Source organism: Narcine bancroftii, chromosome 7 (genome assembly GCF_036971445.1).
Source record: "Narcine bancroftii isolate sNarBan1 chromosome 7, sNarBan1.hap1, whole genome shotgun sequence".
NCBI classification, from domain to species: Eukaryota; Metazoa; Chordata; class Chondrichthyes; order Torpediniformes; family Narcinidae; genus Narcine; species Narcine bancroftii.
This window is the reverse complement of record NC_091475.1, coordinates 151,602,277-151,614,790: the sequence shown is the minus strand read 5'-3', so window position 1 is coordinate 151,614,790 and position 12,514 is coordinate 151,602,277. Positions and strand designations below refer to the sequence as shown.

The following is a 12,514-nucleotide window of genomic DNA, read 5'->3' as shown; positions in this document are numbered from 1 at the left end:
TAAAAGCTTTATTTGAGGGGACAGATCATTAACTATTCTACAAAAGTTAAGAAACTATATATGGCAGAAAGTTTACAGATGGAAAATCAGAATGCTGAACTAGAGAAACAATTCAGGTGGATGTATTTTTATTAAAATTAGTTAAACCGCTGAACATTAGATTTCGAATATAACAGTGAAATAAGGACAAACAAAAATAATCCATTGATCTTATTTACCTTTATAATCATGATGTTGACCCCATTCAAATGAGTGGGGCCAAACTACAAATACCACCCACTCTTGGGGTAAAGCTGAGGGGTTGAATGCGAGTGGCAGAGGTGCCAGCATCTGAGTATATTCTGGCCTCTAAATTGCACTGCAAGTCATTCTTTAATCCCAAAATTTTAACCATGTTAATTTAATTTTGGTGACCTTATGCTACAATCCTTGATTCAAATGTACAACTGTTTCTTTAGAGTGAGAACTTTATGAATCCCTCTTGGAGTCAATACTCTCAGTTGGTATTTCCATATCGGAATCCAATATAATGTCTGAAACTCCAGTTTCCAAATGCAATATTAAACCAGGATCTTGGGTGATTTTTCCACAAGAACATTAAAGATGTTTTTGTTCTAACTTTGACAGTTTGAGCTGATGGACTCACCAACATTCATCTCTGAACCAACATTACTGTGATGGATTACTCCCACAATGTTCAAAGTGCATTAAAAATTTAAAGGGTTTGTTTCCTTTTCACCTATTTTCCTGAGTATGCTTTTTCCAATTATCTGTATTTCAGATTTCCTCTTGATACTTCTTACCTCTCAGATCAATCTGACAGATTGTAGTTATGAAGGGGCTGTCCAGATGTTGTCAGTTAAGAGTTCTCAAACTCTTTACAGGAAACTGTGCCAGCCATTCTGGAATGCATCCCTCCTGTAAATGCCTCCCTGTTCAAGCTTTGGAACTGGCTGCAAACATTCAAAATCCATCAAATGATCAGAAATGCCTCATAAATTCCTAATTTGGAAACAAAATACATAAATGCAGAAATTCTTCACTTGACAAAAAGAAAATGTTCCAACTTCATGATTTGCTTGAATGGGTATGATGGGTTATCATGAACTTAGTCAGATAAAACAAATTTTATCTGTGTTATTCTTGTGTCACTAAACAAACGATAGATATACTTGGACATAAATGACCTGATCCAAGATAACTGAAAGCATCTCTTTTATTTGAGGTTTCATTTGCATATAAATTATACATGAGATGTAAAACGATTATTCTATGAAGTTTCTGAGAAGTGCTTTTGCTGTTGAAAAGTAAAAGAATCTTTAATTTATAGTTATTTATAATCCTTCCTTGACTGCAAATTCTTTTATGAAGAAATTGTTTCTCGAATTTCATATCCATAAGGAGCATGACGTCGTGACATCAGTTTGTTTGCATTGTGCATTTTATTTTTTTCTCTCACAAATGTGCATTCAATCTAAAGACACATTAATCAGAAATTATGAAAGATGCTTAAAATTAAAATCATACCATATCGAGACCTGTAAAGCATTATAATTTATGACTGCTGTAAATTAGTGGACAAAGATGCCAGCAGTTAGTAATATTTTCATTCTCCTTTAATTTGACGAATATGCTGATTTTTGTATTACGATGTACTTTAATTTTCAATCAAAATTATTTTTAATTGAAGATGGCTGAGTTTTTATTTTATTCTGGAACGGTTTGTTCAGAAATATGAAGTTGAAGAGATATTCAAGTTGAGGATAAATTCAAATTGCTCTCTACCCCAATGTAGATCAGCAACTTTATTCAATGAATGGCAATGCTTTTATGTGCTGATGAAGATCTCCATGGAAAGTAGATCTCAAGTGATTTTTAAGAATATCAATTTCAATGCCAGAGAAATTGCCACCCAAAATCCCGATGGAACAATCACCATTAGTTTAGGGCAGATCTGAACCTGGTGATGTGAGCTGTTAATGAATCACTAACTCATATTATCAAAGCTTGATTATGAAAACACAGGACAACAAATTTACAAAAGGATAGTTATGTTTAAACAATTTGATATTGTAACACCCTTGATTTGTAAATTTCTGTAATCTAGTGTTGATTTTTTGACATGCATTAATCCTGTTTAAATAATGAATGCCTTGATAAAATATCTTTGCCTGTTTCTCAGTTACTAACTTGCTAATATTTCTTCTTTTGATTCATGTTTTAATTAAAAATGAATCCAGGCATCTTGATCCTTCACAAACATTAAACAATCTGTTTGTTATTGGATGGTGAAAACTGAGAGTCACAATTTGCAATGACCTTGCTCTGACAGTCACCACTGCTGGCAAAGGCATCAGGGAAACTATTTATATGCAATCACAGTTTTAATCTGTTTCCATTTACATATTTTAGTTTTGATATGCCTTGGCTTTGAAAGTTTGCATTATATTTAACCTGCAAATACAATGTGCATTGAAACTTGTCCTAAAACAATTGAAAATCATTTTCTGAACGTCCTACTTATATAACACTTCATTAATATCTCCACAACACTGTCATTGGTAAATTGTTAAGATTACTCACTGTTTGGAAAATAATTGACAACTTGTTGGTATAGTTGAAATGCTTTTGAAATGGTGTCTCTTACTTTTGGCTCTCATGTAACCAAAGGCTGAAGCCCAGAATTTTCATTATTAGTTTTGGAAAAAAAAATCAGTGTTCAAGATTCTTGCTCTGTAAAACTGACAATAACATCTGGTGCCTGCTGTACCATGTTTTATGTAGAAATCAAGGTTGGTTTCAGTGAGAATCTATTCCTCAATAAGGTGTAACAGAGTCAGAAATCTGATGTGATCTACAACTTTTTGCGCACTATTCTGTTTTCCTTTTGTTAGATTGATATGTGCAAATGGCATCTGTGTCACAAAAGTGCCAGAAAATAACAATTGCAAACAAGAGAATTTAACAATCAAACCTTAACATTCATTGATTACTGCCACTGAGTTTCCACCATCAACATCATTGGACCCAACATTGATCAGAAACTCAGTTGGACAAGCCACATAAATTCCATGGCTCCCAACTCAGTTCAGAGGCTTGGTAAGATATGGCAAGTGATTAACCTCCTGATAACCCAAAAAAAAACTTCTACCACCTGCAAGGCACAAGTCTGAAGCTTGAAAGAATATTTTTTCCATCTCTGGATAAGTGCAGCTCCAACAGTTCTCAGGAAGCTCAATACGATTCAGGGTCAAGCAGCTGGCTTGATTGGCACTACATTCCACCCAAAATATTAATTATTCACAACCAATGATGCACAGTGACTGCAAGCAATTACTCACACCGCATCTCACCACCGAGGGCAGCAGATGCATAGGCACTCTACCATCTGCATGTTCTCCAAGTTGCAGACTCTCCCGACTTAGAAATGTATTGTTAGTCTTTCATCAATGTTGGGTTTAAATGCTGGATTTTCCTGCTCAGTGGCACTGTAGAGTCTCTGCAGTTCTGTCTCAGCAGTCTACAACTGGACAGCAGCAATATCAACTTCCAATTTTCATTAACCCATGCTCTCCTCTCTCTCTTTCCCTATCCATTCCTCCTGCTCGCCACCCTTTCCCTTCTTTCTCCTATCAGCGAGCTATCCTTCTTAGCCCTCTGTCCTGTCCCCCTCTCACTTTCCAGCTTTTTTGCTCTTCTACCCTTCCACCATATCCACGTATTACTCTTACCTGCTAGCTTATGCTCTTCCCCCTTCCAATTCCTCCCCCTCATCGCACCTTTTTCTGCAGGCGACTTCCTGATTTTCAACATTCCTGATGAAGGGCTCAGGCTTGAACTGCTGGCTACATTTTGCTTCCTATGGATGTTGCATGACATGCTAAGTTTCTCCAGCATTTCTCTACACTGCACTTGTCTCAAATATCTGCAGATTTTCATGTTTACCTTAGCTTTAACCAATATGTTTTTGTATATCTAAGGAGTTTCTTACTGTTTGTTTCATGTTAGACTAATATCGTTTTCCATCTTCCATTTCCTTTCCAATGTATTGGTTCTCTTCTTGGACTTCCATTTAAACATAGAGACACATCAGGCAGGGTGAAATCTACACCCATGAACCCACTAAACATCTGAGAGGTTTATTTGAGATTAACAACAAGCACTGCCCTTTTGTACCAGCTGTCTAAAAAATGCGGACAATTTTCCCTTTAGATTATTTTTGGCTATCAAGCATCTGTAGATCAGATTTTTTTTTGTGTAAAATAAAATCTATAATTTGTTAAGTTAATTACAAAACTTAGTAATTTTGTGATCCTGACACTAGCTTCAATGATTTTATCTGTATAATGAATGTGATTAAGGTTTGGGATATTTTTAAAAACAAAAATCTAAAAACAAATACAGGTGTTTGTAATATACTACCTCAGTTAACAGTAATTGGACAGTGCTTATACAATGTTGCATTTTACAGGTGGAAATTATGACAATGCATTTGAAATAGAGAAGGCTGTTGGCACCATTGTTATTGCAAAGCCACTGGACACTGAGCACAGGGCGACTTATAATATGACTGTGGAAGCCACAGATGGAACTAACTCAGCTGTTACACAGGTAAAGCAAACAAATAAATCTTTTTGGCATTTGTTATTTCCTGGCCCATTAATAGTTTTCCTTTTTAATTATGTAATAGTTTTGATGGGCAGTCTATTTTTCCTAATAAGAAAGGGCCCAATATATTTTATGGTTCTGACTTCAGAAGAAATACTACAAGATTTATTGATGGAACCTGAAAGAATGAGTTCCGTTTTGCAGATAAGATAGTATTATTGACAGACATTCCTTTAATTCTGATATTACTTCCCAGAAGTTTATGGAACAAATCCACTTTTGTGTGTGTGCAGTGTGTTTATGTGCAATAACAGATATGCAGAGAAGAGATGTAGCAATGTGACTTATCTATAATATTTGTAATCAGCTACAGGAAGAATATTATAAGGATGGTGTGTTAATGAGTTAAGAATGGCTTTCTATACTCTAGAAAGAGGATTCTAGAAATCATGAATTTTAATCCCAAATTGCGATGCTGAATTTAATAAATCTGGAATCAGAAAAGTCCATGGAACCCAGCAAGTCTGTTAGAATAATAGTCACCAATAATATCCATCTAGTTTTGACTTAAATTCCTTTCTATTTGAGTTCTTGGATCAGATGATGACAATTCTCTTCACACAGAGCACCTAACTGTTCAGAAATTACCTTTTCAATGAAATAGGGATTTTCCTAAGGCAGAGTGTAATTCCTTTTCATGTGATATGGACAGGATTTAGAAGGACCTGATCATGGAATCTTATACTCTTCATTTTGTCTTTTCTACTTCCCAACATCCCTTTAAATTGTTTCTTTTCAAATAAATCAGACTGTCTCTTGATAATTATGTTGAATCTCCAACCACACCTCCTTTGGCAGTATGGAGTCATAGAGTTATGCTGAACCAAAGCAGTCGCCTTGGCCCAACTTGTCCATGCTGAGTAAGTTGTCTTCCAAAGCTTGTCCCATATGGCCCATATGCCTCTAAATCTTTCCACCATGTATCTATTCAGATATCCTTTAAACATTGTATTTGTCTCCACCTCAACAGCTTACTCTGTCATCCTGTTCCATATACCCACAATTCTCTGTGTGGAAAAAGTTGTCCCTCAGCTCCCATTTAAACCTTTCACCTCTACTCTATAGCCCTTCGTTGGGGGGGAAAAAGACTCACTATTCATCATACCTGTTCCCCACATAATTTAATACACCTACAAGAATTTCCTTTAGCCTTTCGTGCTCGAGAGGTAAAACCCCAGCCCATCTAGCCTCTCTGTAAAATTAAGATCTCCAGTCCCAGTAATATTCTCATGGACCTTTTCAACTTAATGACATCCTTCTCATATGTCAGCAACCACAACTGCACACAATCCAGCAAATGTGGTTAGACCAATGTCTTGAATAGCTGCAACATGACTTTCCAACTCAGGTACTCAGTGCCCTGACTGATGAAAGCAAACAGGTCAAATCCCCTCTTTACCTGTCTACCTCTGTCACCGCTATCAGGGAACCATTTACATGAACCCAACATCTCTTTGTTCTAAAATATCTTCCAGTGCCCTACCATTTACTGCGTATGTTTCATGTGATCCTAAAAGAAGAATTGAAAACTCTCATCTTACCCTTGGTTTTAATGCTAGTTTCCTCTGTGTCCTTCCTCAAGTATCTTTATGATTAAAAATGTCTGTGTAAATATTGTTTTCTTCAATCAAATATAAATGCTACTCTTGAAGCAAGGAGTTCAAAGTAACTGAACATGATATTGACTTTGTGATATTTTTATGGTGACCAAGGAATGTACACCAGATAATTAAATGGGGCTATGACATAAATACTTGGATGGATAAGAATGACATGTATGTCCATCACTCCTTATAAAATAACCGAGGAAGGAATTGGATATTAGATCTGGTATAAATTTGACACAAGGCCGACATGACCAAATATCATTGACTCATTGATTTCTGTAATCTCTAAATGTCCAGCCTATGTTCAAATTGTAGAGCTCATCGAAAGAATCAAAGACTTGTTGATCCAAACCAAGGCTTTTATTAGCAAAAGACAGGAGCTCTTCACAGGTGGCCGACCAGTCCGGAATGATCCGACCTGGCTAGGGACACAACCCTTTAAGGCCCAGACAGTAGGCGTGGCTTAGCTCTCAGCCAATCGCTGTAAGCACAGTCTAGATACTGTAACTATATACACTATATACATTGGTGATAGATCTGTACTATCACACAAATTGTACTTTAACATTTGAAAGTGTAAGAGCTTTTGGCTTCTGGTAATTCAGGGAGTTACAGTAGTGAGTTGGCCACTTATATAACTCCGGAAAATGTTTAAGTTTAAATTTATTTGTCACAAAGTATCTAGTACCGTAAGAAGTGTTCTGTAAATAGACCAAAGGGTTATTTCTAGCATTACATACAGCACATTACATACATTACATTACATACATTACAAACCGTGCATCTTGGCGCCTCACAGTTCGGCGGGCAGCAACCTCCTTTGAAGAAGACCGCAAAGCACACCTCACTGACAAAAGGCAAAGGAGGAAAAACCCAACACCCAACCAACCAATTTTCCCCTGCAACCGCTGCAACCATGTCTGCCTGTCCCGCATCGGACTTGTCAGCCACAAACGAGCCTGCAGCTGACGTAGACATTTACCCCTTCCATAAATCTTCGTCCGCGAAGCCAAGCCAAAGAGAAAGAGAAAAGATACAGCAGTTACATCAAGCACAATTCAGAGCATGGGATTACAATGAAATGAAGATTAATTAGCATCAAGTAAAGGCAGCATGACAGCACTGTTATGGGGTTCATTCAATAGTCTGATGGCTGTTTGAAAGACTCTGTGGGAAAGAAACAGTCTTTAAGTCTGTTGGTGCGTGCTTTCACATACTTAAGCCTTTCCCCTGTGTCAGGACTGTGATTTCATTATGCTGGCTGCATTTCCTAGGCTGCGAGAGATGTAGACGGAGTCCATGGAGAAGAAGGGAATTTTGCGTTATGTTCTGCATTCTTTATCTTGTGTAGCTTCTAATCTTAAGCAGAGCAGATCGCACACCATGTGATGCGTCAAGTAGGCATGCTTTATATGGTGCACCTGTAGAAGTTGTTAAAGGAGAGGGGATACATGTCAAGCTTCAGTAGTCTTTTAAGAAATTAGAGGCATTAATGGGCTTTCTTGATCGTTACATCAACATGCATGTCCCACATCAAATCATTGGAGATGGTTATTCCTAAGAACTTGAAGCTATCTACACTTTTGACCAGTGACATTGATGTGGACAGGGGTATGGATTCTGCCCTCTTTCCTTTGTCTTATTGATGTTGAGTGAGAGGTTGTAATCTTAGCATCATGCCACCAGATTTTCATCCTCTTTCTGTATCCCATCTTGTCCTTATTTGATACCCAACCCACTACTGTGGTGTTGTCAGCATATTTGAAGCTGGAGTTGTGATTGTATTTACTTGTCATGAGGGTGGAGAGATTTCAAGAGGGACTGAGTACACATCCTGGACGATTGAAATATGTAAGCCTGCAGTCATTGTGATTTTAGATAAAACACAGAAATGCTGGAGGAACTTAGCAGATCTGCTGTCATCCATAAGAGATAAAGATTTATAACCGAAATTTTGGCCCTGAGCCCTTCATCAGGTTATATGTAAGTATATACCTTGAAGAAGGGCTTGAGCCCAAAACATCGGTTATAAATCTTTATCTCCTAGCAGATCTGCTAAGTTCCTATAACATTTCGGTATTTTCAAGACATCCTAGAGGGTCTCCATTTTCAGATTTTATCTCAGAATATGTCAGCTGATTTCAGTCAGCACAATGACATAATCGAAAACCTGTGGGAAATTTTGAACTAGGGGCAACAGTGTTGAAAATGATTATTCTGATGCCATTATTGGTGAGCATCACTGAGACAGAGAACAGAAAGGTTTGCTGAGTTCTCGTTCTTCGTGGAAATCCTGCCATCATGAGGAGGTCTGCTACATCAGCTACAACTGGGTGGAAAAGCTCAGTCTTTCATATTTATAGCATCAGTATCATCTTAAACCACCAGGAGTCTTGCATCTTGACAAAGACCATCACTGTCATAGATCAGTGGGTATTGGATCAAAGGCCTTGAGAAACCCTTAATATCCACCCAGAGCCACCTCCACATCTTCATAAGGATGGTTGATCACAACAGGCCCCACCCCCCTCCACCCCCTGATGTACAGTGAGATTACGACTGTCTGACATGATTTACTGACATTTATTTCCATTGTATGAGACACTATTTGCCCCAGCAAAATAAAAGTTAAGTGAGAATGAAGCTTTTTTTCTCCTGATTACCCAAGATTCCTCAATGTTTCAGGTAGAATTTCACAAGGACATTATTAGATGTGAATATACAAGTTCATAAAAAGAAAAAAAATGTTCTTGGGTGCTAGAGGATCTGGCTTGAAGATTACTGAGGATGCGTTGTTCTGAAAGGAAGTCAGGGGAATGCAACAGGTTCAGAAACCTGCTTCATTACAGATTGCACTTTTTTTCCCCAGTCTAAATTGCAGATTCGAATAATGATTAGTGTAGTTAAGGCTTTAGCAATTTCTGTAAATGAATATCTAATTGGAATAGTTTTTATGTCCCAGTTTAAAGAAGAATCAAGTTTCTCAAAATGACATGTTTAATTAAATATTCTGCAAGGCTGATAAATGGTTTTTTTTACAGTCTTGTGACGCTCTAACAAATTCAGATCAATTTTATGTAAAAGATTGCAGTCAGGAGTCACCAAGGCCACATCTGCAAATACTAGGAAAATTAATACAGAATGATGTAAAATTCTGTGTGGTGCAACATTCAAGTCTGACACACAATTGAATTTTGAAGAAATGACGATAGGGAACTAATATCAGTGACTTATTGCATGGGTTGTGAAATGTATAATTTTCCATCCAAGTTCTTTGATTAGAATGATGCAAGCAGTGGCATTGAATTGCATGAACTGATAGGCAGCATACCAGTTCCATAACTCACATTCACACTCAGAAGATATTCATTCCACTTATATGGAAACAAGACTTTACAAGGCAGAAGAGGATTGCTGCAGTGGAACTGCTTCAGCTAGAATGTGGCACTGGAAGCCACCTGAAAAGAAAACTTTGTTACATTTCACTTTTGGGTTCCCCAATACCCCAATCTAATCCCCACTTAATTTCCAACACCAATCTTAGACCCTCGGATTACTCCCCTTAATCTCCCCTAACTGAACATAATAAACTGAGTAAATTATTCCAAAATATTTATATCATGTAGCTGCACCCCACCGCGGCAATCGAGCCAGCACTCCAGGCTGCGAGTGCAACAAAGAGCAAGCAGACCGCGCAGCGGCACGGGCCCCAGCAAGTGAACCAGCAGTCGAATGGCTAAGGCAGCATAGGGGCCAGCATCCCCAACATGGTGCTGGCCACACTGCGCAGCCAACGGATAGGGACAGTGGACGGGGAAGAAGGTATTGTCATGTAAGAATGTACCTGCACGCAGGAAACCCACTATTGGTATGCGGGCAATGACGTCAGCAAATGGTATCACAAACAGTATAAAGGTTGGGCTTCAGCCCCAATAAACCAGAGCTATACTTGACTACACTCGTGCTTGTGTGTGTGTCTTTACTTTGAGTAGCGCACGATTACAATTGGTGACCCTGATGGTTTAGTCGACATCAAAACCCCAACGATGAGCGAGCCAGCAGCAGTCCATGCAGTTGCCTTGAAGCTGCCGACCTTCTAGACAAATCGACCATGCATATGGTTCGACCAGGCTGAAACACAGTTTCAGATCTGGCAGATCACAGCAGAGTCCACCCGGTACTACCACATGGTGAGTGCCCTAGACCAGGACAGGGCGAGCCAGGAGGCCAATTTCATCCAGGGACCCCCGTCGGAAGGCGCCTACACCACCTGGAAAGGCTTATTCATTGAGTCTTTCAGGCTCTCACAACACGAGAGAGTGGCACATCTGCTTCACTTGGATGGGCTAGGGGACAGGCCTCCGTCAACCCTGATGAACAATATGCTGGCCCTCACTGGGAAACATGAACCCTGCATAATGTTCAAGCAGTCGTTCCTAGAGCAACTACCTGAGGACGTCCAACTGCTCCTGGCACACACTGACTTCAATTATCCCCAGAAAGTCGCAGCAGGAGCAGACATCCTATGGAAGCAGAAAAGAGAGTGCTTGGCATCCATGTGGCTGGTCGCCACACCCCGCAGCCAGACCTGGATTGGCCCGCTGAAGGAACAGCAACCCCACAAATGAGGTGAGCCCAATGACTAGTGGTTTTTCTATCACCAGCGATGGGGTTCCGGGGGCCAGCTGTCGCTGATATACCACGACGGCTGTACCTGAGAGACTGTCAATCCAGACCACGGATCCTCGTGGACACAGGAGCAGAGGTCAGCGTCCTGCCCCCGTCGGGGCAGGAAACCAGAAACAGGCAAGTGGGCCCCATGTTGAGGGCTGCCAACAACAGCACGATCAGGACCTGTGACACATGCAAGGTTCAACTGCAGCTGGGAGGCAGCCTCTTCTCATGGGTGTTCACGTTGGCAGCAGTGGAACAGCCGCTCCTCAGAGCAGCCACCCTGCGCGCCCACAGCCTGCTGGTGGACCTGAAGAGTCGGAGACAGTTTCACACACAGACTTTCCCCCTCAAGAACGCCAGGTTCCCGGCTCCCTACCTGGACTCGGTCAGTGATCCATGGATGAGTACACCGAGATCCTGGCAGAGCTTAACCCCCCCCACAGTTCACCACAGAGATGCCCCAGCACAGAGGGCAGCATCACATCCTCACCCAGGGCCCACCACACCAGGCATGAGCAAGATGACTACACTCAGAGAAACTCCAACTAGCAAAGGAGGAGTTCAAGAAGCTGAAAGAACTTGGCGTAGTACAGCGGTCAGACAGCCCATGGGCTTCTCCCCTGCACATGGTGCCCAAGGGCAGAGGGGGTTGGAGACCATGCGGCCACTACTGCCGTCTCAATGAGGCCACAACGCCAGATTGTTACCCCATGCTGCACATCCAAGACTTTGGCCAACCTGCATGGGGTGAAGATAGTCTTGAAAGTGTAATTCGTGCAGGGATACCATCAGATCCCAATACATCTTGATGACATCCCCAAGACTCCCATCATCACCCCGTTCGGCTTATTCAAATTCTTGTGCATGCCACTCGGGTTGAAGAATACCACGCAAATCCTCTAGCGGCTGATGGACGCAATGGGCCAAGACCTGGATGACACCTTCGTCTACCTAGATGACATCCTCCTGGTGAGCAAAGACCAGCAAGAACACTTTGTGCACCTCTGCAACCTCTACTCGTAGCTGAGAGAGTTTGGACTGATGATCAATCCAGCCAAATGCCATTTCGGGTTTGAGACCATTGACTTCCTAGGCCACAGGATAACCAAGGAAGTGGCCACACCCATACCCAGCAAGGTGGAGGCCATCCGGAAGTTTCCTAGGCCCAGCACAACCAGGGGCCTACAAAAGCTTGTGAGGATAATCAACTTTTATCACAGGTTCATCCCCTCAGCTGCCAGAATCGTGTGATCCTGGTTCGCCCAGATGACAGGCAAGGCCAAAGACTTAACATTGGAAAAAGAGTCGGCAGAGGCTTTCGTGAAGGTCAAGGAAGCCCTAGCAGGTGCCGCTCTTTTAGCACACCCCCAGGAGAGACGCTTCAACATCCCTGACGGTGGACACCTCAGAAATTGCAATTAACGGTGTTCTGGAACAGCAGATTGAAGAGAGTTGGCGACCGCTGGTATTCTGTGGCCTCCGGATCTGAAGGCTACACTGTCACTCTGGACTGCTTTATATACAAGGTCACCGGGGTGACCCCTGGTGACCTAGTGGTGTAATTA

At 40.9% G+C, this 12,514-nt stretch overlaps 1 protein-coding gene across 9 annotated transcripts in view; it reads left to right on the top strand.

Moving 5' to 3' along the window:
* The window catches only part of LOC138739226 (protocadherin Fat 3-like), a 781,242-nt gene that overhangs the window by 538,459 nt on the left and 230,269 nt on the right, over nt 1-12,514 (top strand). For all 9 annotated transcript variants that reach the window (XR_011342098.1, XM_069890851.1, XM_069890850.1 and 6 more), the window contains exon 8: nt 4,472-4,611. Coding sequence is in view for 8 of the 9 variants with exons in the window: in XM_069890851.1 (XP_069746952.1) it covers nt 4,472-4,611 (140 nt within the window). In the remaining variant the exon portion in view is untranslated. The remainder of the gene's footprint in view (nt 1-4,471; nt 4,612-12,514) is intronic.